At 45.6% G+C, this 27612-nt stretch overlaps 2 protein-coding genes across 2 annotated transcripts; one reads left to right on the top strand and one right to left on the bottom strand.

Annotated features, from left to right (window-relative positions):
* Window positions 1-12851: 12851 nt before the first annotated feature.
* Window positions 12852-13435, bottom strand: LOC124670201. The gene is made up of 2 exons (XM_047206714.1): window positions 13214-13435; window positions 12852-13110 (listed from the first exon to the last, which is right to left on the bottom strand). The coding sequence occupies exons 1-2, from the start codon at window positions 13433-13435 to the stop codon at window positions 13030-13032; spliced, it is 303 nt and encodes a 100-aa protein (XP_047062670.1). The 3' UTR covers window positions 12852-13029.
* A 517-nt stretch (window positions 13436-13952) lies between these two features.
* On the top strand, window positions 13953-22861 carry LOC124674781 (probable isoaspartyl peptidase/L-asparaginase 3). The gene is made up of 6 exons (XM_047210838.1): window positions 13953-14001; window positions 14711-14775; window positions 14870-15327; window positions 15398-15456; window positions 21853-21957; window positions 22351-22861. The coding sequence occupies exons 3-6, from the start codon at window positions 14887-14889 to the stop codon at window positions 22568-22570; spliced, it is 825 nt and encodes a 274-aa protein (XP_047066794.1). The 5' UTR covers window positions 13953-14001; window positions 14711-14775; window positions 14870-14886; the 3' UTR covers window positions 22571-22861.
* The last annotated feature ends 4751 nt before the right edge of the window (window positions 22862-27612 follow it).

The following is a 27612-nucleotide window of genomic DNA, read 5'->3' as shown; positions in this document are numbered from 1 at the left end:
TCATCATGCTGATTAGGAGTAATTTCATCATCACAATACAAATTTGCAGCACTCATTGGGTTCAAAATATCACTGGAGGAACATTGAAAATTAAAATGACCCACTTCATGGCAAACTTCACAAATAAAAGGATAGAGGGCACAAACTTTTTTACCAAGATCATATAGAGCCCTAAACCACTTTCTAGTTTTTTCATTAGCATGATGGATGCAATATTCATCTTTGATTTGATTAATTCCACAAGGTCTATGTATTCCACAAAAATTAACATGCTTATAGGAAATAGCATTCTTAGGAGTTTGAGCATGCTTATTGCAATAATTAACAACAATTTCATTCTTCATGCAAGCCTCTTTAAAAGGTTCATGATACTTATCAAAATTATTTTTAGGCAATTCGAAATGAGAAGCAAAGGCTTTATAAAGATTTGCAGCAACTTGAGAGTCAAGACCATAAGTAGCACTCATATTTCGAAATTCATCGGTATCCATAAAAGCTTCAATGCATTCATAATCATAATTTATACCCGACTCTTTACCTTCATTGTTCTCCCATCCTTCGAGCGTTGTCCTCAATCCGATCAAGGAGGTCCCACCTAGCTTCAACCTCCTTGCTTGTGAAAGATCCCTCCGAACACGCGTCCGGATAGTCCTTGTGTTGTCCTGAAAGCCTCGCATAAAAATTGTTAACAATAACATTACGGGGGAGCTCATGAATGGGACATTTGAGCATTAGTGATTTCAATCTCCCCCACGCTTGAGAAATACTCTCTCCATCACGAGGATAAAAGTTATAAATATAATTCCTATCAATATGCACTTCATGCGGAGGATAAAATTTAGAATAAAAGAGAGATGCAATTTCCTCCCAACCAAGAGAATGCCTATTCTCCAACAATTTATACCAATGCGCTCGCTTTACCGGACAGATGAAACAGAGAATAGCTTCTTCCTCACTTCATCCATAGAGATACCCGCACACTTGAATAACCCAGATAATTCGTGCAAAAACAGTAAATGATCTCTAGGATGGACAGTTCCATCCCCTTTATAGTGGTTGTCCATAACACGTTCAATAATTTTCATGGGTATTTTATACGGAATACTTTCAGCAGGTGGATTTAAAATATCGAAGCATTATTAGAGTTATCGCATATGGGAGATAAAGCATTATCGAACAAATTTTCTCCCCTAAAGATGGGAAGCTAAAAAGACCACAAAAACTAGCTTCCCCAAGCTTAGACTTCTTCATAGCATTAGCGGTAATTGCATTCATACTAATAACATCGCTACTAACATGCAAATAAGGTTCCATAGGTTTTTTAATTTTCGCATCAAACAATTCTAAATCAGGAAAAAGATTAAAAAGCTCACTAAATTTTTTGTTGTTTTCCATTATGCCTAACTAGTGTAAACAAGAAACAAAAAGTTGCAATTGCAGGATCTAAAGGAAATAGCTTTGAGCACACACACAACGGCGCCGGAAAAATACTTTACCTGGGACCGTAGTATGAGTGCCTTTTTACCTTTCCTCCCCGGCAACGGCGCCAGAAAAGTGCTTGATGTCTACGGGAGCTTCTATTCTTGTAGACAGTGTTGGGCCTCCAAGTGCAGAGGTTTGTAGAACAGCGAGCAAGTTTCCCTTAAGTGGATACCCAAGGTTTATCGAACTCGGGGAGGAAGAGGTCAAAGATATCCCTCTCATGCAACCCTGCAACCACAAAGCAAGAAGTCTCTTGTGTCCCCAACACACCTAATAGGTGCACTAGTTCGGCGAAGAGATAGTGAAATACGGGTGGTATAAATAAGTATGAGCGAGTAGTAACGGTGCCGGAAAAGTGCTTGCCGGCGTGTAGTTGATGGTGGTAATATTGCAGCAGTAGTAACACGAGTAAAACAAGTAAACAAGCAGTAGTAACTCAGCAGTATTTAGGAACAAGGCCTAGGGATTATACTTTCACTAGTGGACACTCTCAACATTGATCACATAACGGAATAGATAAATGCATACTCTACACTTTTGTTGGATGATGAACACATTGCGTAGGATTACACGAACCCTCAATGCCGGAGTTAACAAGCTCCACAATAATGCTCATGTTTTAGTAACCTTTAGTGTAAGATAGATCAACGAGACTAAACCAAGTACTAGCATAGCATGCACACTCGTCACCTTCATGCATATGTAGGAGGAATAGATCACATCAATATTATCATAGCAATAGTTAACTTCGCAATCTTCAAGAGATCATGATCATAGCATAAACCAAGTACTAACACGGTGCACGCATCGTCACCTTTACACACGTGTAGGAGGAATAAAACTACTTTAATAACACATCACTAGAGTAGCACATAGATAGTAGTGATACAAACTCATATGAATCTCAATGAGATCATTGTATTGAAGTACATGGAAGAGAGATGAACCACATAGCTACCGGTACAGCCCCGAGCCTCGATGGAGAACTACTCCCTCCTCATGGGAGCAGCGGCGGTGATGAAGATGGCGGTGGAGATGGCAGCGGTGTCGATGGAGAAGCCTTCCGGGGCACTTCCCCGCTCCGGCAGGGTGCCGGAACAGAGATCCTGTCCCCGGATCTTGGCTTCGCGATGGCGGCGGCTCGGAAGGTTTACGTGGTTTTCGTCGATTGGTATCGGGTTTTCGATCCGGGGGCTTCTTATAGGCGAAGAGGCGGCGCGGGGGGTCACCGGGGTGCCCTCACCACCGGGTGGCGCGGCCGGGGCCTGGCCCGCGCCCGGGTGTGGTGTGGGGCCCCCGGCCCATCTCTCGGCAGCTCTCGAGTGTTCCGGAGGCTTCCGGGAAAAATAGGAACACGGGCGTTGATTTCGTCCGATTCCGAGAATATTTCGTTACTAGGATTTACGAAACCAAAAACAGCGAGAAAACGAGGAACTGGCACTTCGGCATCTTGTTAATAGGTTAGTTCCAGAAAATGCACGAATATGACATAAAGTGTGCATATAACATGTAGATAACATCAATAATGTGGCATGGAACACAAGAAATTATCGATACGTTGGAGACGTATCACCTAGCAGACGTTTTTTAATGCCATTACAGATGATGCCATTGGCTTTCTCGACTTGACCATTAGTTTGGGGATGTGCGACTGACGCGAAGTGCAGTTTGATGCCCACTTCCGCACAGTATGCCTTGAACTCCTTCGACGTGAAGTTGCCGCCATTGTCCGTGACGATGCTATGAGGTACTCCAAATCGAAAAACGATGCCCTTCACGAACTTTATTGCTGATTGTGCATCCGGTGAATTTATTGGCTTCGCTTCTACCCACTTGGTAAATTTGTCGACGACAACTAACAGTGTACCCGTATCCTCCCGGCGAAGCTTTGTGCAACTTGCCTACCATGTCAAGTCCCCACTGAGCAAAGGGCCATGACAATGGTATTGGCATAAGTTCTGCCGCCGGAGAGTGCGGTTTTGCGGCGAATCTCTGGCACGCGTCGCAAGTTCGTACTATCTCTTTTGCGTCCTCAATTGCTCGTCAACCGATAGAAATCCTGCTCGAAAGACTTTGGCTGCAATAGCTCGATCGCTTGCGTGGTGAGCACATATTCCTTCGTGCACATCTTTTAGGATTATTCTTCCTTCTTCTGGTGTGACACACCTTTGCAAGACGCCTGAAATACTTCGCTTATATAACTCCCCTTTGATCACTGTGAAAGCTTTGGATCGTCGAATAACTCGTCTTGCTTCAACTGGATCGTCGGGTATTTCCTTCCTGAGGATATATGATACGCACGCTTGCATCCAAGGAACTTCTATCATCATCACAAGTTCTTGGTCCTCTTCGTCCTCCATGGTTTCTTTGGGAGACGCCAAAGTTTTTCCTTCTTTTGCTTTTTTCTGCACCTTCTTTGGCTTCGTTGATCTCTCGGCTATTTCTTCCCAAAACACGTCTGGCGGGATTGGGAGGCATTGTGACCCGATGTTTGCGAGAACGTCGGCTTCGTCATTGCTCAGTCTACTGATATGATTTACCTCGCATCCATCAAACAGCTTCTCCAGCTCATTGTATACCTCTTTGTATGCTACCATGCTATCATTGACTGCATCACATTGTTTCATGACTTGCTGAGCCACCAATTGTGAGTCGCCAAAGATTTTTAATCGAGTTGCACCGCAAGCTTTTGCCATCTTCATCCCGTGTATAAGGGCTTCATATTCTGCTTCATTGTTGGATGCGTTTGGGAACGTCATCCGTAGGACATACTTCATCTTGTCGCCTTCAGGTGATATGAGTATCACTCCTGCGCCAGCTCCTTCTACTCTCTTGGACCCGTCGAAGTTCATTGTCCAAGTTCTCGACAAATCTGGGGGTCCCGTGTTTTGCAGCTCCATCCACTCTGCGATGAAATCTGGCAAAACTTGCGACTTGATTGCCTTTCTTTTTTCATACGTGATGTCCCGAGGGGAAAGTTCTATTCCCCAAAGGGAGACACGCCCTGTAGCTTCTGGATTATTTAATATATTTGAGAGCGGTGCTTCATTGACTACTATTATCGGGTGTGCCGAAGCGCAACTTTCTTGCTGTTGTAATCACTCCATATGCTAGTTTCTGGTACTGCGGGTACCGTTGTTTGGATGGCGATAAGACTTCGCTAATGAAATATACCGGCCTCTGCACTCCATGGAGTTTTCCTTCTTCTTCTCTTTCGACAACTAGCACCGTACTCACCACTTGTGGCGTGGCTGCGATGTACAACATGAGAGGTTCCTTTTCCTTCGGCGCCACCAAGATTGGGGGTGTCGAAATTTTACGTTTCAGGTCCTCGAAAGCTCTATCGGCCTCTTCGCTCCACTGGAATTTCTCCCCCTGTTTTATCAACGCGTAGAACGGTAGTGCTTTTTCTCCCAGCCTGGCGACGAATCTACTTAAAGCTGCGACTCGCCCAGTTAATTGCTGTATTTCTTTTAACTTGGTTGGCTTCCTCATCGTTACGATGGCTTGTATTTTGTCGGGGTTTGCCTCAATCCCTCTTGCTGAAACTAAGAACCCGAGGAGTTCTCCTGCTGGGACGCCAAAAGAGCATTTCGTCGGATTCGGTTTGATGCAGAATTTGTCGAGGTTATCAAAAGTTTCCTTGAGGTCTTCGATCAAGGTTGTCCCCTTTCTTGACGTTATGACTACGTCATCGATGTATACTTGCACGTTTTTTCCAATCTGTGTTGCCAAGCACTTCTGCATCATCCTCTGATACGTTGCTCCCGCGTTTTTCAACCCGAAGGGCATTGTTTTATAACAAAATACGCCGTACGGTGTGATAAAGGCTGTTTTGGCTTCATCGTCTTCCTTTAATCTGATCTGGTTATAACCAGAGTATGCGTCCAGAAAGGAAAGACGTTCACATCCTGCCGTGGAGTCGATAATCTGATCGATCCTTGGGAGGGGGAAGTGATCCTTTGGACAATGCTTATTGAGACACGTAAAGTCGACACACATGCCAAGGACTTTAGTGTTTTTCTTTGGCACCATTACTGGGTTAGCTACCCAAGTGGCTTCGGTGGATATCTCTTTGATGAAACCAGCTTCTCTGAGTCGGTCAATTTCTGATAACATAGCTTTGCGATTTGGTTCCGAAAAACGTCGCAAAGGTTGTTTGATTGGTCTCGCTAGTGGATCCAAGTTAAGGTGGTGCTCGGCAAGTTCCCTGGGTACTCCTGGCATGTCAGCTGGACACCATGCAAAGATTTTCCAGTTCTCACGGAGGAACTTGACGAGCGCGCTTTCCTATGTGAGGTCCATGTCCTTTGCAATGGATGTCGTCTTTTTGGATCCGTCGGGTGAATCTGCACCTCCTTAGAATGTTTCTCAGTGTTGAAAGTTGATTCTTTATTTGGCCTTGCGACGTCTGGCAGTACGTCGTAGTCAGTCATGAGCCTTGATGCCAAATACTCAGCTTGCATCCCGAAAGTTTCTGATAGCCGATGAAAATCCTTGTCACATTTATCGGCTAGTGCGAAGCTTCCTTTGATTGTAATTGGTCCCTTAGGTCCGGGCATCCTCCACAATAGGTACGTGTAGTGTGGTACTGCCATAAATCTAGCATATGCTGGTCGTCCCAACAGAGCATGGTATTGTGACGGAAAATCTACGACTTCAAACTCCAATTTCTCGATTCTATAATTTTCTCGGGTCCCAAACTGAACATCGAGATTTATCTTTCCCAACGGATAGCTTGGCTTCTCTGGTGTAATGTCGTGGAATCTCGTGTCTGTTGGTTTCAGGTTTGCTAGAGAAATGTTCATCTTCCTTAATGTATCTGCGTACATGAGGTTCAAGCTGCTGCCGCCATCTATAAACACGCGAGACACGTCAAATCCTCCGATGACCGCTGGTAGTATGAGTGCTGGCTGCCCTAGTCGAGGAACTTGCTGCGGATGGTCTGCTATGGTGAAGCCAATGTCTTGCCCTGACCAATTGAGGTACTCAACTGTGGGTGGAGGCATTTTCTCTGCCATGAACACCTGTCGCGAGATTACTTTTTGAGTTCTGTTGGACGGCCTTCCCTTCTGAATCATTGAGACCGCTCCATTAGAATTAGGATCAACATAAGGTGGTGGTGCAGGCGCCGCCGCTATTCTTAGCTGATGTCGATTGTCATCTGTTATCGCGGGAGGGGGTGGTAGGTGGACCTCACTTCTGGGTTCTCGAGGGTTTCTTTGCGCTGCCTGAGCATTAGCGTGCCCTGCATATCTCAGCATTGCCTGGAAATTTCGACAATCCTTCTGCAGATGTCTTGACTGTCTTTTTCCGTTGCTGTCGAGGAAAAAGTGCATCTGACACGACCCGTTCATCATTTCTTCGGGAGATACAAAAGGCCTTTGGAACCTTGGTCCGCTGTTTTGCCTATTTTGTCGAAATTCGTCTCTGTTGTCACTTCATTGCTCATTACTTCTCTGGTAGTCATCTCGATTATTTCCTCCTGCACTGGCTCGGAAACCAGCCGAAATTTGACCTGGAGCATCATAATTCGAGTACTGCCGAGGAAATCGTCGCCTTGACTGATAATTTCGACCACGATCTTCCTCTGGTGACCTATGCCGTTTGTTGTGGACAGCATCTTCTCCATCTGCCCATCTATTTGCTATTTCCATTAACGCAGATACTGTCTTTGGATTGGTTCTTCCCAGATCTTCGACAAAATCTCCACGCCTAATTCCTGCGACAAATGCATCTATTGCCCTCTCATCAGATATATTTTCTGCTGAGTTTTTTATGATGTTCCACCTTTGGATGTATTTTCTCATTGGCTCGTCTGGCTTCTGTCGACACGCCCGTAACTCCTCTAGAGATGCGGGCTTCTTGCAGGTGGATCGGAAATTCTTGACGAATATGTCCTCAAAGCTATCCCAGCTATCGATAGATCCTGGCGGAAGCTTTTTGATCCAAGATCGTGCAGCTCCACTTAAGTGCACCTGGATACTTTGCATGGCTGTTGCCCTAGTCCCTCCAGTTAACTTCACCGTCTCGAGGTAATCGACTAGCCAATCCTCTGGATCTTGCAGGCCGTCGAATTTTTTGAAATGATCAGGCAACTTAAATCCCGAAGGGACTCGAGTTTTTCGTACTCTCCTTGTGAAGCACGGCAAACCGCACATGTCCTCGTCGTTTAGTTCGGGGAATGCCGATGTTCCCTCTCGCCTTGTCGTGCTCGTCTACCCTTGCTTGTGCTGCCAGTATCTCTTGCTCCACTTGTTCCTTCGACATTTGCTCGCTGCTGCTGCCGTAGGTCGTGGACTATTTTGCCTTGCGGCTCCTTCGGCGGTGTTGATACGAACGCCGTTCCCATGGCTTCAGCTCCCGCTATCGCCATGTTGTACAAAGCCTCCCTTGGATCTCCCGGAGGTGGCCCGGATGCAAGGATAAAGGCTTGTGTCGCCATATACCCAGCTTCGGTGTCTTAGGGATAATATTCCCTCTTGTGTCTATCGACATAAAAGACATGTCGAGATTTTGAACCAAGTACTCTCTTTCTCCTTCAGGTATGTGTTGCAATCTGGACCTTGCTCTGTTCCGAGCTTCTCTATGGCTATCTCCCGAGGTTCTAGATTGTTGACTTAGTTCTGCCCTTCGTCTGCTTGAGCGGAAGCTGCCTCCTTTCTTCTGTTTAAAGCTTCTGTCTGTTTTTCTAGTTCTCTTCCAGCTCTGGCGAGTTTATATTGATAAGCTTGCAGTTCTTGGACTGTAGCAGTTGTCGTCATTGGCTCTGAACCATCTAGAGCTTTCGCAGCTCTATCCCAGGCTGTTTGTGGAAGTTGAACTCTGACGCGTGGTGTGGGCCCGACATATTTAGTGCCCATACCTCTCCTTAGATCTGAGGGATCGACATAGGGATTGCCCAAATCGTCGAAAGCCTCTGATGTTTCCCCTTGATCGCGGCTTGCATCTCCAATGGCAAAAACTTGATGATATTTTGGAGTTTTTACTTTGCTTGGTTCGGTGACACCATCATAGAATTTGGTGAAGACCTTCCCAATAGAGGTGGATTTGTCGATGAAGTCGAAGCTGTTATTGTCGCTTGAATCATAGCTTATATAAGAGTCCGCCGATGATTCGAAGGACATGTCGCTGAAGATTCTGGCGAGTTTTTCACTTGCCCTGCTGTCGATGAAGCGTGGCGACGAAATCTCCTTATCGCTGAACTCGACGGATGATACTGAGTTTGAGAGATCAGAACCACCCGACGAAAATCTCGACGAGATTGGAACTTCGAGGCGATACACTCCTTCTTTCTCGACGCGGAAATCGAATTTTCCAACCGTCATCTTCATTGGCTCCTCCAGATACGCATATGCATCCAAACGGGAGGGCGGGTGAGGAACAAAATCAACAAGACCAGTTTCGATCTGTTTACCTCTGTCCATGATGTTGCTTGCTACTGATGAAGTTGACGAACTTGAACGTGCCATCGAGATCAGCTCCTTGTCGCCAATTGACAAGGTATTAACTTGTCAATGCCTATGGATTGTAGGCTAGGGTTTAGTTGGAAGTAGAGGGCAAGTAGATCTCGAAGGTTTCAGCCGAAAAGTACTCGACGATTATGAAAACTAAGGTTTGTAGACAATGATTCGATGATCTCGCGTCCCTCGACTCCCCCTCATATAGGAGGTGGAGCCGAGGGATTCGTGTTGTACAAGTTACAAAGTCCGGGAAGGTTTCAAACTCATCCCGTAAGATTACAAATAAGACTTTCTATTACAACTCTAACTTTCCTTAATAACATCTTGGGCTTCCGAATCTTCTTATTCTTCGAGTAGTGGGCCTTCAGTAAACCCCGGGTACTATCTTCGGCAGGCCCATTAGGGATGCCTATGTCACTGTGCAGATATCAAACTACTCTTTGAAGAACAAGGAGCAATCATAACGGATCGGATCTACCTAATAATGATCAAGCGGGGTGCCGCCCTTACACCTGAGACAGGTGTAAGGACGGCTAGACGTCCTAGGGTTGCACGACGACAGCATATGACACGATGAACAATGCTAACCCTAACACATCTAAGATAACTACGTTGCTCGCCATCAAAAGGCTTCAGAGACGAGCAACGCATGAACAACGAATAAACGTGTATCGCCTAGATCGCAAGATGCGATCTAGGCAGCATGATGCTTACCCGGAAGAAACCCTCGAGACAAGGGAGTTGGCGATGCGCCTAGATTGGTTTGTGGTGAACGTGATTGTTGTTTATTTCATAAACCCTAGATACATATTTATAGTCCGTAGACTTTCTAACGTGGGAATAATCCCAACCGGGCACGAGCCAAACTCTATCTTAACCGACACGTATCCTACTATATTACAGAGATATACGGGCAAACTAGCCCAAACTTTGCACATAAGGCCGATTCATGTATTTCTTCTATGTAAATTCTTCAATCCCATCTCCAATCGCGGCCTACCTCTGATCCGGTCAAATTCTGGTGATAACAGGATCATACTTTCACTAGTGGTCACTCTCAACAATGATATCATAAAGAAATATAAATATAAGAACTTCACTATGCTACTCTAAACTACTCTTCGATTGGATAACGAACACTAGTTCACCGCGTAGGGCTGCAAAAGCAAAACTTAAAGATGTATTCTCAAGTACTAATGGACACCTCACTCCGTCACTTTGACCATTCATAGGAGGTACTAACACACCACAATTTCAAAGAGACATCCAACTCAAATCCAAATTCAGTGAACAAGTTATGTGAAATATAGCCTAAGAGACCCACACGGTGCACACACCGTCACCTTTATACACGTGGGGCAAGGAGTCTCCGGAGATCACATAAGTAAAATCAACTTGAATAGCATAATGACATCTAGATTACAAAGCTCATGGTCAAATAAAGATCACACCATGGGATAGAGAGATAAACCACATAGCTATCGGTAGAGCCCTGAGTCTCGGGGGAGAACTACTCCCTCCTCATCATGGGAGTCAGGAACGGCGATGGAGATGGCGGTGGAGCGATGGAGATGGCTCCGAGGGCAATTTCCCGTCCCGACAGGGTGCCGAAACATAGACTTCTGTCCCCCAGATCTTGTCTGCGACGGCGGCGGAGCTACGGAACTTTTCGTGGGCGGAGGCTTGTATATCTAAGGTTTTTGCGTCGGGAGCTTTATATAGGAGGAAGGGCGAGGTCGGTGGAGGCCTGGTGGCCCCAGACCACCCCTAGTCGCGAGCCAGGGCCAGGCCGCGCCTAGGCATGTTCTGGCCACCCTGTGGCCCTCCCCCATCTCTTCTCTGGACTCCGTCTTCGCTCCGGGAAAAATAGGAACTTTGGCTTTGGTTTCGTCCAATTCTGAGAATATTTTCTGTACAACTTTTCTGAAATACAAAACAGCATAAAACAAGGAACTGGCACTTTGACATCTTGTCAATAGGTTAGTGCCGAAAAATGCATAAAAGTGTCACGAAGTGTAAATAAAACATATAGAAATTGGTGTAGGATCATCAAAAATTATAGATACGTTTGCGACGTATCAGTTATATGTAAGGATTGAATAGGAGTTTTGCGATCTTGTATCCTTATCTCCTTGCCTCGTCTTGATGATCTGCATGTACCCATATCATTTGAGTCGATCAAGGGAAGAGGTGGGATGAGTGTAGAACGGCGTGCTACTGCGAAACCTCAGTGACAGAAAGGGGAAAATAACAGTACATGTTTAGTGATTCATTCGGAATCATAGCACAATCATCTAGCTTAAGGCGTTGGTCTGTATTTACTTAAAAACGGTTGTTGCTTGCGGCTGTGACGACAATGGTTGGATCATTATGCTCTTGTCACCTCTGGCTTTAGGGGAAAGTGTATTTACGGATGTGCTATTCACAAATCTCTTATCTCTATTTTATTTGTTACACATATGAGCTTCATATTTATATATGTATGCATAGCTGCAGGTGAAACCTTAACCCTGGCCAACTTCCATCATTGAACACAACCCCTATAAAGGTAAACTAGATAGGTCCGGTAAACTGAAGATAAAGTACACTAGCAACTCTTGTAGACGTTTCCTTCACACCATTTGGCAGTGCTTTCCAAGATTCGATTAAACCTAGGTCTTCTAGGGAAAAAGCTTATCATACTACAATCCGTAATCGATGTCGAACTGAAATTGTGGAATTCAATCGAGATTCCATACCCAATGTGTTCGGCTTTCATGAAATTAAACAATCAGTTTAACAGAAAATTTTAGGGGACTTGTATTGTATGTTAAATCAATTCGTGCCCATAACCCGTCATTCTTCTCGAAATCAGTTGGTTTGATAAATTTTTGTAACATCTATACTTGATTTTACATCTTGAAATTGTAAATTGACAAATTGAATGATGCCATCAATGTCATTTCCCTATCTCCGAGTCGACCTCCTCCGTCGAGCCCTCTTCTACCTTGAATTCGGCAGCGCCATCGTTTGAAGGAGAGATGGTAGAGTGGCTTGGCTTGTATAGAGTAGAAGTAGTTTTCTGGGCTGGTTGCCCTTTTTTGGCTTGATGCCAGAGAATGGCGTGAAGCTAGTATGGTGGAGCGGAGCACTAGATCTCGTCGACCAGATCTGGGGCTGTGTAGGGCTTCTCCTTTTTTACTCTTCTGCTTTAGAGGTAATAGTACACACAAAGAAGAGGGTTGTTGTTCCCTTCAGTAAGGTCGTGGTTTGTGCCTTCCTCTTGGTGAGGATTCAATTTGCTTCTCTGCTTCATCGTGGTGGCGAGGGGAGAAGGTGGAGTTCTGCGCCGCTCTCCGGGAGGACGAAGGTTTGGTGTGCTGCCGAATCTTGGAGAGGAAGACACGATGGACAGGTTTTCCACCGTGATCTGCGACCGTTCTGGAGGCCTCTTGAGACACCATGATGGATTTTTCTTCGACTTCCTGTGTGGAGGCCCCTTCGCTGCTTCTCACCGGTGTTCTCCGCCTTCTTCTCGCCAAGTGGTACGTCGTCGGCGATGTCTAGGCGTGCGGAGGTGGTGGCTAGAGGACCGAGGACTTGATTGCTTTCTTAGTTCTTGTTCCAAGGTCCTTTTTCCATTTAGGAGGGCTATGCTGTTATTTCTTTTTCCGTAAGGGTCATGCATCTAATTCGTACCCACTAACTGAATTAATGGCAGCTTTGGGGTTCTTCGAGGCCCCTCTACTGTTAAAAAAAAGTGTCATTTCATTTCAGTCAAATGAAATGAAAGGAGGGGTAACAAATGAGTTCTAAGAGGAAAAAAGATCAACAAGAGATTTGCAAACTTCCATATGGGGAGAGTGTACAATGGCTATTCCACAAGACAAAAATCAAATTTGATTGAACAAGCTTTCGCTACAAAGTTACAAAGTACAGATATGATTATTGCTCAGCATTGCATCTCCCAAATGTGGAATAGTCTCTGAGATCAAAATACAACTCTGCCGCTTCATTTCACTAGTACAGTACATCCGAGCAATGGAACTCCTGCGTTGCAAGCTCCTGCTGTTCTAGTAGTTGTCCGACCAAATCCATGGAACTACTACTCTCCTCCCTGGACCCGGCGAGGAGGAACTCTGCTCCACCTCCTGATTCTCGCGCCCAAGTCCTTCATCTCCGCCACCTGCAGATACAGAGAGTCAGAGACGGGATCGGCGAACAATTCGTCCCAGCCAGATCGCAGAATTCGTCACACTGGTGGAATGGTTTCGGCTCCGGGGACGTACCGATCCGACGCCCGCTGCGGACACTCCGGCGGTCACGGCGGTGGCGCCGGCGCCGACGATGAGGGTGGCGATGGCGAACGCCCTGAACGGCATCGTCATGTCCCCGCCGCCCTTGCCTCGCCGGAACCAAACCAGCCCGGTAGTCAGCTGCGCGGCACTCGCTCCCGCCCACCACGGCCACATCTCGGCCTTCTTCGCGCCGCCCTCCCCCAGCTCATCCATCGCCGCCGCCGCCGCCGCCGCCACTAGGTTATTTTGGCGACACCAGCTCGCTCTGTGGGAGTTGCAAACTATGCGGACGCAGAATGCTCACCGACACGTGGGGCCCGCGCTAGGCCTTGTCTTGTCTGCCCACTGACATGTGGGACGGGTAGCCACTTCACCACAACCTATCGCGGATTCGGGGTAGGCTCGCTCGCACTGATCCCCAGCTTCGGCTTCCATGGATCGGAGCAGCGCGGGGCTTCTCCTACGGCTCCTGCTGCTGCAATTCAGTTGCTTCTTGGTGAGTGTTGATCCGATCCGATTCGATTTTGCACAGGTCGGATTTGGTTGTGTTATGATTGATGACCGCTGCGGTTTGGGAATTTTTAACTAGGCGCTGGGTGGCGGAGGTGGCGCGGCGGAAGGGGGTGACCTGTTCCCGGTGGTGGTGAGCACCTGGCCGTTCCGGGAGGCGGTCAGGGCGGCGTGGGAGGTGGTCAAGGCCGGTGGCGCAGGGGGGTCGGCTGTGGACGCTGTCGTCGCTGGCTGCTCCGCCTGCGAGGTGCTCCGCTGCGATGGCACAGGTCCGTTGTTGGCTGCTGCTCTTCTCTCGTCTCTATAAAATTCATTCATCCGAGCTGTATGGTGAACTGGTGATGATATATTATGGAGTATGCTGATACATTGGTCAAATTCGATAGAAAAACCTGCTAAAATCATTAGAGTTACCAAATTATTTCGTTCTCCGGAGATTGATTGACAAGATATCTGGTTGCAACTCCAAGACGCTTGCTAACAGAATTTATTGTTGATAACATTAGCCTTACTACTGCATTTTGCAAGTCTACACAATGACAATTCTGGCATAACCTTAGTCGCATTAAATTTTTTCCATAACATATCTATTCAGGAACCCCCTAAGTGCTGTTCTGCACTATTTTAAAATTGTGTGTACTCTTTGTTGATGTGAAACTCTGAAGAGCAGTACTTCTTGGAGCTTAATTTTAATTTGAGATTATAGTGCTGGATGTCAGGAGTTAAGCCTCGATCATCAAGTGAAGACAACATTAAGTCCAGTTTCCGTTACGTTGCAGATAGAATGTGTTCAGAAAGTAATCTTTAGTTGGGTCTATTGCCTAGCATCTAACTCCATCAATATATTATATTCTGTAAATATCTAGCGAAACCCCGTGATTGTGTGTTTAAACTTCTTTAGTTTGGCACTTGTGTATTTTTGGCACGTGTCCTGAATCAACCATAGTCCTGATTTTAACTATTTTACACTTTACGCAGTTGGTCCAGGTGGAAGTCCAGATGAAAACGGTGAAACTACTTTAGATGCTCTTATCATGAATGGGGTAAAAGCTGCTTTACATACTCAGGCTACAGTACAGATGCCGTTTTATGTTGCAGCGTTCGTGGTGGATGTAATAGTGTTTTCTTTTGCTTAAGGAAACTGGCAGATAACGATGGAAATTGGAGCTGTGGCGGCCATGAGATATGTGAAAGATGGAATTAAGGCCGCAAAGTTGGTCATGGAGCACACCGGCCATACGCTTCTTGTTGGAGAGAAGGCAACCACCTTTGCAATTTCAATGGGTCTTGCAGGACCAACTAACCTGAGCTCACCAGACTCAATGGAGAAATGGTCAAATTGGAGACAAAACCATTGCCAGCCTAACTTTTGGAAAAATGTTTATCCTGCTGGCAACTGTGGTCCATACCATCCTATAAATATACCACCATTTGGGTCTATGGACCCTGTTCAAAATGCTGTGGTGGAGACTCAAGGGCCCATCTGTCAGGGATGGTTCGAAAGTAATAATTTGCTGGAACCGACAAACTCCCATTTCAAGTCTGTTATTAATCGCCACAACCATGATACAATCTCTATGGCCGTGATTGACAAGGTACCTAGCTCATCTAAAATTAAACTGCCCTTTCCATCAATGTGAAACTCAGTTGTGTTTCTTTGTTAAGATGGGTCATGTAGCAGCTGGCACATCAACCAATGGTGCTACGTTCAAAATTCCTGGAAGGTGAGCATCTTGTCTTGCTATTGGTAGATTTGAAATTAAAGTTTTGTTTGACACCTCTTTTTAGAGAAATGTATATTATTTGCATTCATTGCATCTGCAGCTATATGAACGAGCTAGTGCATTATTTAGTTGGTCCCTTGTATATTCAAACTTCTGTCAGGTGGATAATGAATTAATGATAGCTATAATAATACTTGCCATGCTGAGTCTTCTTGTAGTGTCGAACTATCGATGTTGTACATTGGTAATCTGGTATATTTTCAAAGTCACTAGTGTGGTGACTGTTGATGATGTTAATTTCTGTATGGCAGAAGAAATCTAACAACATTGATGGTGCATATTAAAAAGTTATGTCAACTTATTAGGACGCGTCTAGCCAGCAAACGCTGGCTCGTTAGTCGCTTCCAGCCCTCAGTCCAAAAATAGAAAGTCCTGCCCAGCCCACTAGTCCCAGATTGGAAATACGGATTCGCACGCTATCCACTTGGCCGGCGCGCAAAAAACACTACCGGGCATCACGCCACCAAACCGACCCATCCTTGGACAACCAAACCCATCGCGCCTTCCCCCAAGTTTTACTTTGCTTTTCTTTCTTCCTCCTCTCCTTCCTCCAAATTCACCATGTATCTGTAGCTTCTTCCAAGAAATATTTTCATCAACTTGGCCACGTGATTCAAGAATAAAGAGGTAAGATAGATCATTTTTTTCTGCCTCATGTTACACCTAAAATTTTGAGGGAAACTACGGATCGTGGAGCAACTTTAGAGGGAAATCATCGGTAGCAACTTTATAGGTAATTCAACAGCAACTTCTATGAATCTAAAGAACAACCTCGAGAGAACAAAAGCAACAAATTAGATGTAATTCTTGCTAGACAAAATCTAGTGAATCCCGGCAAACCTAGGGAAAACATGTCAGCAACTTTATAGGTAACGGTGCAGCAACTTACATGATCCTATCAAGAGAACAGAATCAACAACTTTGATGTAATTTTTGAGGACATGATCTAGTGAATTCCAACAAACCTAGAGGGAAAACCTTGGCAGCAAATTTATTGGTAACTGTACAGTAACTTATATGATTCTAACAGTAACATGGAGAGAACTATGAATCAACGTAGCAGGACAGAATCTAATGAATTCTAGTAGACTTATAGGGATAACCTTCGCAACAACTGCATTGGTAACTGGACAGCAACTATGCAATCCTCAGCAGCAACTTGGAGAAAAACCTGTAAAAAAGCAACTATGGCGCAAAACTGGGCATCCCCAGGTCCTTATCAAGAAGAAAACATGGGGCGGAACAACAGATCAGTACCATATACTTATATTAGGGGAAAAAACCTGATAAAACCTAGATCATTGGATATATTTGAAAGTCCCAGGACCATTGTCGCCGAAGGAAAAAAGCCCCCTACGGCAACTTAGTTAAATTCACAGCTCCCCTAGTGCATTGGACACAATAAATGAAAGCAAAAGGGGGCACAAAGGATCCTTTTCAACAAAAATTATAACCAGGCCTAAAAAGAGAACACTTCCCAGGTTTCACACATATTAAAGGTTCACAGAAAATCTACTGGATAAAATGAGGAAGTATATTCAAACGACCACTTGCTGCAACCACTAGTAGTGTGAAAAAAACACACTTAGCAACTGTATTAGATACAGTTTAAAGAACAGAGGAACGGGACCCAGCCTGGTTGCCGTTTCATTTGTACATAGTGCAAACATAGGTTGAAATTTCTCCGTAAGTTGATGATGCCAACACACTGGTAATGGTCTCGTTGCCGCATACACACCTGAAAAACTGCAACAATAGAAAGTAAGGCAAACAATTTGATTTGGTTTGCAAGTAAGTGCATAAAAATCCTACTTTCATATATATTTCATGACACAGGTACATGGACAAAATTACTGAAAATAGACTTTTACAATGTCTAGTCTGGAACCTGAACACGCAACCATATATTGTTGACATTGGAATTCAACGGCATGGAGACATTGTTTTGCACTCAAGCTGTACAAGCAGAGATTGTCGATGAATCTGCTTGCTGACCAAGTAGTGGAGGATGGTGATTCTGGATTTACATAGTACCAGGGTCCATCATATGTGCTGCCTGGAAAAGACAACACAATGGAGCAAACATAACAAGGGAAATATATATAGTTGAGAACTTAAAATCAACACAGAGATTAAAAAAAAGGAAAAGTAAAGGACAAAATGATGATTAAGTATAAATATTTCTCCATCGTATGCTTTACATGCGACAATTTTGTTCGCCGAATACTAGATGCCTCCATATTGCTTCATTGGGTACTGGCAGTCGCAAATTACGCCGCTTAGGCCATCTCCAACGTGGCGACCCACCCCGCGCCCGCGCGTCTGGATGGGTCGCGCCGGACAAAATCGCGGCCCAACGCCGCAAAGCATCCCAAAAGCGGATGGCCGCGGTGTCCGGAACGATCCAAACCCGGCCCAAATCTGGGCCAGGTTTGCGTGGCCGCGGATGGTACGTGGCGTCCTCCCGCGTCCGCCTGCTCGCCTCCCTGGGCCTAGCTGTCGGTGGGCGGGCACGCGCCTTATTAAATGTGGACTGGGAGGGGACAGTCCCTATCCAGTCCACTTCCCCACTCCAACTCCCCACGCACGCTCGCATCCGCCGCCATGGCCCCGAAGCGACCTTTTGCTCCCGATGCGAACGACGATGAGGCCGGCAGCAACCGGCGGATTAAGCCAGCGAGGAGGGAAGCCCGCCACCACGGCAGGCTCTACATCCAGGACGCGAGCCAAGTGGTCGCGGCAGTGGCGCAACCCGCGCCAGTGCCGAAGCCCGACAAGGACGACGACCTTGAGCTGCGCGCCGCTCTGGCGGCGTCCCTCGAGGTCCACGCACTCGAGGAGGCCGCCAAGTGGCCGCATATCGCGGAGGTGCGGGGAGGAGGCCAGGTGGGCAGTTGAGACGCCGAGGCTTGGGCGTTGCTAGCCATGGCGCGCCGGCAGGAGGAGGCCAGGCGCCAGGCGGAGGAGGAGCGCCACCTCCGCCTCAAGCAGGAGGTGGAGCCGCAGCTCCAGCGGCGGAACTGCGGAAGGAGGAGGCGACACGGCTGGCTAGCCTGCGCAGGCCAGCCAGCCCTCCGGTCCCGCGGTCGGCCTGGGAAGAGGCATAGTGGTCGCTGTGGCCGGAGTCCCCGGCGCGCTCGAGCCACAACAGCGTGTCGCCGCCCGGGGCGTCATCGACGCCCATGCCCAAGAGGACGGTGACGAGGTCAACTGGGACTAGGCGGCGCGCCGGCGGCCACCTCGTCCACCTCAAACCCTAGCTAGGGTTTTATTTCTTTTTTTAGATAAAGCCCATATAGGGATTTCTTTTGTATAAATTTGCCCAAAATAGGGCATATGTTTAAACGAACTATGTTTTAAGTTTAATTTTGTTTTTGTTTTTGTGGTCTTTTAGTTTTGCGCTGCGTCCGCGTGTTGGACGCACGACCCAAACGGACCGTCGGCCAGGTCCGCGTGTCCGCGCGGCCACCCAAACGGCCAAATCCAGACATGCCAACGCGTCCGGTTTGAGTCGGCGCGTTGGAGATGGCCTTAGGCATCTTCCTCCTTGGTGGAAAACAATTTGCATGTCATCACCTAATTAGTCTTAAATGAAAGCAACTTAGCCTAACCTGCCTATTCAACTTTATTAAATGCTGAAAGCAGCTTACCTACTGTGATAGTACAACTTAATCTTGGAAAAGATAGTGAATCAAGCAAACTAAACTGCCGACAACTAATCTATCTAATCAACTCAATTGGAAATTGTGTAAAAAATAAGTTTTGCAATACTGACAGATCAACTTAAAATGGGAAAAAAGAAAGTTACAGAAGCAAAAAAAGGAAATTGTGAAATTTAGACTAATCAACCTATTCAACCTATTTAGCTAGTGCAAGCAACTCAACTATGTTGACAGAAACAACTTAGCTATTTCACAAAAACAACTTAATATATTTACTGAAACTAAATTAACTGCTGTAAAAAAAATTAGTAGAATGGAACAGCAACTTAACTATGTTGATAGAAACAACTTAGCTAGCCCGCGGAAAACAACTTAATATATGTACTGAAACTCAATTAACTTCTGCAAAAGCAAACTTAATAGGATGGGGATAGCAACTTAACATTGTTACAAAAGCAACTCAAACATATGTAGCGAAACTTAAGCATTGACTAGGATGGGGATAGCAACTTAACTATGTTTGACAAACAACACACCTTCTTATACATTAATGTGCAGTGGTGAAAACTAGTGAGTAAAAACTAGATTAACTAATGATGCATACATGGTGATAAAATAGTGACAATGAAAACATGCCTATCATGGTTTGCGCAAACAAAAACCAACGCATAAATGGTGGAACCAACTGACTATAAGGCAAAGGAACCACAATATGCTATGGTGAAAAAGCAACTTAATTGAGTGCAGGAAGCAAAATTAGATATGGGACAAAAACTTAGTACATGTAATCAACTTACTTAAAAAATGCTGCAAGTAATGTGATTATGTAGACAAAAACAATTTAACTGTGTTTCAAAATCAACTTAATTAAATGCTGAAAGTAATTCAACTAAAGTGACAAACTCCATCAGTGCTAAAGGACAGTGAATAAAACCTCAACTATGATCTACCTACAACCAATCAATCAAAACAAACAAGTGCAGTAAAATTTAATTAATACTGGCCTAAAAACTGGGAAAAGGTAAAAATGCAAAACAACTCCTATAGACATCAGCATCACATATCCTATCTATGCTATCTTCCATTCAGCATCACCTATGTTCTCCTAAAAAAGGGTTGTCTAATAATTAGGAGGTTCATACCGATCTCCTCCAAAATAAGATACAATCCAATGAAAGTTCATTGTCTGACCTAAGTTAGCACCCTACTTGCTCAGTTGTTGGCTCCGCCACTAATTGGCATGTGTGGTTAACAATATTTAGCTACTTATTTCAAAGATGATAAATTAGAATATTATATACCTTAATAGCAATCAATACGCAACTTAGCAAAAAAAATAGAATTACGGTCAGGTTGGAGTGAACCTATTTTGACGCAAAACAACACTGTGATATCTTACAACCTGTAGCATAAAAGAGGGTACACCTAGTGAATGCACAAGTAACAGAATTTCATTAGACTTCATTTACCAATTCAATTAACACAACCTTGACTTTTAAGGTTGAAAATAAAATAGCAAGGGGCAGATTCTAGCAATGGTCCATCAACTAGCGGGATGATGTAGAAAGATCAGCATTTTACCCCAAGCCAGCACACTGGAATGTGATGCTACTCAAACGCTAGAACACCGTCTAGAGTTGAAGATCGCACATGTGCCGAGTGCATGGAGATGGGTGCTGGTCAGGAACTCAGGATTGCTTAAGCGATGCAACCTATTTCTCCTCCATGTCAACAGGCATCACCATCGAGACTGTAGACCTACAGCTAGAGACCCTGGGTGCAGCCTACATCTGGCTGGAGATCAGGACAGAGAAAAACAGCGAGCGGGAAGTCGGACAGAGGAAGGCATCGCTGGGGAACATCAAGGCGGAGATGAGACAGGGGGCACGAGCGCGAGCACGCATGGAAGCAAATATAGGAGAGGCTCGCGGAGTCGCGGTGAGCCAAGGCGAGCTCCTCGCATCCGGCGACGAGCTTCATTGGGATCCATGGCCGCAGCAGGGACGGAGGAGATCGAGGGAGAGAGAAAGGGGATTGGCTGCGGGTGGGTGGGAGGCGTCAAGAAGAGTGTATGAGGTGGTAAGGACGCGCCGGAGTTGGGGGAGACACGGCGGTGGCGGCGTAGGTGGAGTCCGGCGGCGGATGGGCTTCCGCTGGCGTTTGGATCAGGGGTTTGGGAGAGTGCTCGGGACAGAAGGGGGCGCAAGGGGAGAGAAGAGTGGAGGAGGCTGTCGCTTTCCTTGCTGTCGGAACAATCGTGGCCCCGCGCCTTCATCAGGGTCCATTGGACGGACGAGAATCGAGTGCTCGGGCCAACAAACGAGCCATCGTGCACTTTTTAGCATTTGGGACTTATTAATGATGGGATTGATATGTAGATTTATACTCCATCCGTTCCATATTAGTTGTTGTAGATTCGGATGTATCTATACACACCGAATCTACGACAAATATGGAACGGAGGGAGTAATATTTTTCCTGAATGCATTATGTCAAGACATAGCTATAGTTGTACTTTTAGTTTGTTCACTTGTATTTTACATACAAATAATAATACTACTTGAAGGCTGAAGCTGCATTTTGATATGCATGTCATCATTCTCAAATACCCTAAACAGCTATTTACCTCTTTATAGTTGTGCAGAGTATTGAGTTACTAATCATTTGATTCCAGGGTAGGTGATGGACCAATACCAGGTTCTTCTGCATATGCTGATGACGAAGTTGGGGCTTGTGGAGCTACCGGTGATGGTGATATTATGATGCGCTTCCTTCCATGGTAATTGAGAAGGACTTCTTTGAAGATTTATTACCCTTTTATCCAAAGAACGATATATTTTCTTGTTGTGATCACTGGCTCAATTAAGATCTCATTAGTCACTACTCAGTACTCACTACCAAGCTGCAATTATCCTAAAATGGGAGATACGATAGGATGCCATCTTTTGATATTCATGCATCTTTTCCCCCTATGTGGTGTTATTTGAAAGTTGTATCCTGAGATATGGTGATATTCAACCATGTCCATATTTTTCCAATCCTGATTTAAGACGACTACTTCCATATGAATTTAAGCTTATGTTAGCTTTACCTAAAAAAAAAGCTTATGTTAGCTTTGTAATTAGTAGCCCAAGTTAAGCAATGGTCCAATGGATTGCAATGTTTGTTGCAGTTATCAAGTAGTAGAGAGCATGCGGCGAGGGATGGAGCCTCGAGATGCTGCCATGGATGCTATATCAAGAATTTCTCGGAAATACCCCGATTTTGTTGGTGCTGTATTTGCGATTAACAAGAAAGGAGTGCATGCCGGGGCATGCCATGGATGGACATTTCAGTATTCTGTCAGGAATTCCAGCATGCGAGATGTGGAGGTCTTCACAGTAACACCTTGACATAGGCAGATCTGTAGTACAAAGAGCTGCGTCAACAACAAGGCATACTCATCGTGTTAAGTTCTATTCAATCACTGCCATGGTAATGCAAGAAATCGTGTGGGGATTGTTCCCCTGTCATCTATTGGACTGCAATTTTATATTGAAACTGCAATGAAATATAGTGGTAGCAGATTCAGTGAATGCGCTGTAGTCTTCTCGAAATATATTTGCAATTGAATTAGTCAACTTGTGTACTGCAACTATACCAGTTTAATGCATTAAGATGTAGATGGGTGTACTTCCAAGTCATTTTTGGAGTATTTTGTGGAATAAGTCATCTTCAGAGCTGGGAAGGCATCTAATATCTCACCTATATGTTTCGTCAGCGAGAGCTTAGAGCTTACACCTTCGTTGTTGCTTTTTTTGCATTTGGTTATTTCGCAAGTTTGATTCCTGGTCGGTTTGAGTTTGTTGCCGTATAGAGTTGACACCCATTGCCTTTGCTCTGTGAATATATGTGTTGTCTCGTTGTTTATTTTCATCAATCATTGTGCCTTACCTAAAGCGATAACGCAGGCTTGGCCTTATCGTCGGCAGCAAAAACAGTGGTGGATCCAACCCAATTTTGTTAGTGGAGCAGGCCTAAATTGGGTTGAGCCTTTTGTTTTTTCCCTATTTTTTCTAGCTGATATATTGGTTGGACCAAATCTTAGGGTGGGGCCCACACCACCCTTCCACCCACCTGGTGCCAATGGCTGCGTGCCCCCTGTTTTTTCACTTGAACACCTCCCTTCCCAATATTGTTTGCATGAAGAATGTGTATGCTGATTAACTGTTTCTGTAAGTAAATATAGAAATATAGCGTCAGTCCATTGTTAATAATTCGTCCTGAACTCCCGAAGGGCCATCAGGGCGCTAAAGATTATTCTTCTGAAGTTAACAGTCACAAAATTGCACTGTTCTTGATAGAGATGAGAGGTCCCCATCGAAGTTATGGGTCTCATGTATCAGCCGGCCAGATAAACACAATGCACGACAAGATTGCGCCTGGCCATCATCGCAACTTTTACGGTCCGCCGTCAAGATTGCGCAGCGGGCGCGCATGGCCATCTACTCCTCCTCCGGCATGGTCAACGACTTCTCCTTCAACGTTACTTTGTGTGGCTTTGTCGGCCCCTTCGCGGGCGCCTTCTTGTTTGGAGGCATGCCTAAATCGGTGGCTCAGAGGGTATGGGTGGAGCTGGAGCGGTGGACGGGAGCTGGAGTGGCGGGCGGGAGAAACGAAGTGGCGAGCGGGAGGAGGAATTGCCAAATAGTTGTAGGATTTTAAGGCTAGTGGCTGCCAGGTGGGGTTCGCAGGCAAAACCCGACGTGTCACAAAGCGTCAGCGCGCCTGATTCACGCCCCATCCCGCCCCGCTTCATAGTCAAATCAGTTAGGTTAGTTTAAATCTTTAAACGGATTAGTCTAGATTAAACTACATAGTGCATTCGCGGCCTTAATAGGAATGCCGCTTGCAATCCCTAAGTCGGCATGCAAGTAAGCTCCATGGAGTATAAGAGCATCCACACCAGGTTCTCAAAGTGCTTGGAACCCTCATGTGTGGTTTTGGTAATTGATGACAATCCCTATTGATTAATGTTTGCATTGAGTTATATCTGCAGAAGTTATCCTTAGGCAATATGGAACCGTATGTTGGCTTCAAGGTTGCAATAAGAATTGACGAAGATCAAATGATAAGTATGTCTTGAAGAAGAAGGAGCTCTCATGTGTATCTTCAAGACTAAAAATAATGAAGAAAGAACAAAGGAGGTGCAAGTTCAAGATGAGCCACCTCGAAGAAATCATATGCTTGAAGCTTGCTATGCATATGGTGATCATGGATATGTGAAGATTCACCAAAGAAGAAGCTCTCCATAGTGGAGTATGGGGAAGCAATCCGCAAGACTTCTTCAGGCAAGCATAATCAAGAAAGACGTTCCATCTTGTTGCGGTTAAGATCGTCATAATCGAGCTCAAGTGGAACACATAAGGTTAAGGTTTGCTCTTGATAGGGGTTCTTTCTTACCGATCTCGTGGTTTAGTTGGTAGTTGGGACACCGGTTTATAGGTTAGTTGTCGTACTATCAAGAGGGCTCTTGAGCGAGTAAGTCGATCATATGTGTTCGGAGAGAGCTCAAACCTTTGCATCCTTGCATCATCTTTCTTGGTACTTATTTGCATCTTATCCATGTGGTGATTTAGAGTTTGTGGTTATTTCCATGGGAAGCTCTAGTTCACCGAAAACGGATTCCACATGAATCACTTGTTGTGTTTTCGATATTGGAGTTTTTCTTAGTTTCTCGTATTGAGAGGTTTCACTCTCAAATCCATAAAACATATACCCCACTTATTATTAAGTTTTGCAATCTTTGTGGGAGTATCTCTTGTCATCCTCTTTACAACAAAATTGGTTTCACCTAAATCCGAGTTTCCTAACTCAAGTTGTTGCATTTTCCATATTGGCGGTTTTACCGATTTGGCTTTTATAGATATGTAAAACCTTTATTCATTTGTTTCTATCATCCATTGTTGTACTATGATGTTTCTATGCATTTTTTTTAGAGATCATTGTTTTGATTTCAACGAGCCCAAGATCATCGAAATCGAATTTCTGATGCAAAAGTTCTTAAGATTTTCGTATCGGGGTGTTTTGGTATTCCCAGGGTGATACTGCTAGCCAGAGAGGGCAGCACTGCCGGTCAGAGAGGGGCAACACTGCCGCCCAGACATGTTTTTGGCCCCCAATGGGCACAAATCTGGGCCCCTTCAAATAGGCCTTCTTCCTCCTCTCATTTTGTTTCTTCTTCCTTCCTTTTGCTCTGCTCCATTGCCAACATTTGAGAGCTTCCCCTCCCTCTAATCCCTCCATGATTTTTGCTCATATTTGAGAAAAAGAGAGAGCAGATATAGATCTACAATCCCATCAATTAAATTCCGCTCTTTGTGTGGGAATCCTTAGATCTACTTCTTGGAAGAGAATTTTGGTGTTCCTCATCCTATTTGTTCTTCCTCTCTCATTCCCCAATAGCTTTTATAGCTTTGTTGGAATTTGAGAGAGAAAGACTTGAGCATCTTAGTGGTGTTCTTGCTATTGCATTTGGTGCATCGGTTTGAGTACTCCACGGTGATTCGTGGGAGTGAAAGTGAGAAGGTTGTTACTCCTTGGTTCTTGGAACCCTAGACGGCTTAGTGGTCTTAGTGGTGTTCTTGAGGCCTCCAATTAAGTTGTGGAGATTCCTCAAGCTTTGTGAGGCATTTGTGGCGAATTTCTTGGGAGCCTCCAACTAAGTCGTGTAGATTGTCCCAAGCTTTGTACGGGTTCGGTGACCACCCTCAAGGCTCCATAGTGGATCGAGAACTTCCCTTTTGGTGGGAAGGCTCGAGGAGAATACGGTGAGGCCTTCGTGGCGTTTGGAGTGATTTGTCCTCCACACCGCTCCAACGGAGAGTATCACTCGCAAGAGTGTGAACTTCGGGATACATCGTCGTCTCCGTGTCAACTCGGTTATTCCTATACCCGAGCTCTTCACTATGCACTTTACTTTATGATAGCCTTCGTGATTGAAGTCATATATATCGCCATCACATAGTTGCTTGTATTGCTTAGCATAAGTTGTTGGTGCACATAGGTGAACCCTAGTTATATAGGTTTTGTGCTTGACAAATTAAACGCTAGTTTTATTCCGCATTTGTTAAGCCCATATCGTAAAAGTTTTTAAACTGCCTATTCACCCCCTCTAGGTGGTATCCATGTCCTTTCAGTTCCCCAAATGGCGTCCGGCGCAAGTTTTGGACATACCATTTGAGGCACGCCTGATTGGGTTGCTATTTTTGGTGAACGGCTCTGCCCAGCGGCATTCCCCAAACAAAGGATTGGAAACTTAATTTACATTCAAGTTTTGTTATATATTACAAGTCTGAATGAAAGTAACTAAATATAAAATACAATTACCCTACTTGTTGTCAGTTGGCACTACTCGTTGTCGGGAGCAGGGCGGGATGGCCCTACTTCGGTGTTGTTCTTCGCTCGCTTCCTCCTCTCATCGTTGTGCTTCTTCGGCCTCGTCATTCGCCCCACCACGATGAACTCGCACCATTGCTAGTGCTGGATCGTCGTCGGTGAGGCTTCCTCGCAAGTGCGGCACTGCTCCATCACCCACTATAGCTTGCTGGCAAACTCCTCGTTCATGTCGACTAGCACAACATTGCGGCGGAGCTCATCGGCGAGGGTGCGTGCGTTTTTCTCAATGAGCCACTGCCTCTCTCAGCATCCATGAAGAGGCAGGCAGTCTCCTCCATCTGCAGGCGCTCGCGGGAGATCTCCAGGCCGCGTTGGAGAAGAAACTCATTCACCTCATCCAGATTGAGGGCGGTGATCCTCTAGTCGTGCGCCCAACGATGGGACTCGAGGATTGCCGCATGCTCTTATCGCCATGCTGCTCCTCGTCATACTCATCCTCCTCCTCGGTGGCGGCCTGGCGATCCACATCGACTAGGATCTGCTCGTCGAGGTCGGCCAGGTAGGGCTCCTCATCCTCCGAAGGCTCCGGCTGCGGCGGCGAAGGCGACCGACGGTCGTTGCGGCCTAGCATGGAGTACGTGGTCGCCAGGCGGCGCACCATTTTGGCTAGGCGAGGGCGACGAGATTGTGGATATGCACTGCTCGATTGTGGCTTTGCGTGTGTGGTGGTGAGATGCGACATCGACCATGTTTTATAGACGGAGAAGAGGCGGTAAACAGAGGCGGGGGAGGGGGAAAGGGCGGGAAGGAGGAGTGGTGGGCATTAACACCGTTGGTGTGGATATACTTCATAGATATGATGACATAGAACAATTCCGGAAAGCTCGGGTGGCCCACATATGGTGGATAGGCCTATAGCCCAATCAAGCGGCCCAGTTGTTGATTGAAGCTCCAGTCGGATCCTTCTCTGTCTTAGTAGGCCGGATTCATACCGACATGGGTTAGCCAGATCCTTAACGTGTACGACAAGTTGTACAAATTAGGTTAGTGCTAGTAG

Source organism: Lolium rigidum, chromosome 7, assembly GCF_022539505.1.
Source record: "Lolium rigidum isolate FL_2022 chromosome 7, APGP_CSIRO_Lrig_0.1, whole genome shotgun sequence".
In the NCBI taxonomy this organism is placed as follows: domain Eukaryota; kingdom Viridiplantae; phylum Streptophyta; class Magnoliopsida; order Poales; family Poaceae; genus Lolium; species Lolium rigidum.
Note: the sequence above shows the minus strand (reverse complement) of the source record. Positions and strands in the feature narration are given on the sequence as shown.

Excerpts from the sequence above, each read along its gene's own strand:
- LOC124674781 (XM_047210838.1), top strand. The coding sequence starts at position 14,887 with ATGGAAATTGGAGCTGTGGCGGCCATGAGATATGTGAAAGATGGAATT. Across the intron at positions 15,328-15,397 it reads CTATGGCCGTGATTGACAAG|ATGGGTCATGTAGCAGCTGG; the intron begins GTACCTAGCTCA and ends TTCTTTGTTAAG. Across the intron at positions 21,958-22,350 it reads ATGATGCGCTTCCTTCCATG|TTATCAAGTAGTAGAGAGCA; the intron begins GTAATTGAGAAG and ends TGTTTGTTGCAG.
- LOC124670201 (XM_047206714.1), bottom strand. The coding sequence starts at position 13,435 with ATGGATGAGCTGGGGGAGGGCGGCGCGAAGAAGGCCGAGATGTGGCCG. Across the intron at positions 13,111-13,213 it reads CCGCAGCGGGCGTCGGATCG|GTGGCGGAGATGAAGGACTT; the intron begins GTACGTCCCCGG and ends CTGTATCTGCAG.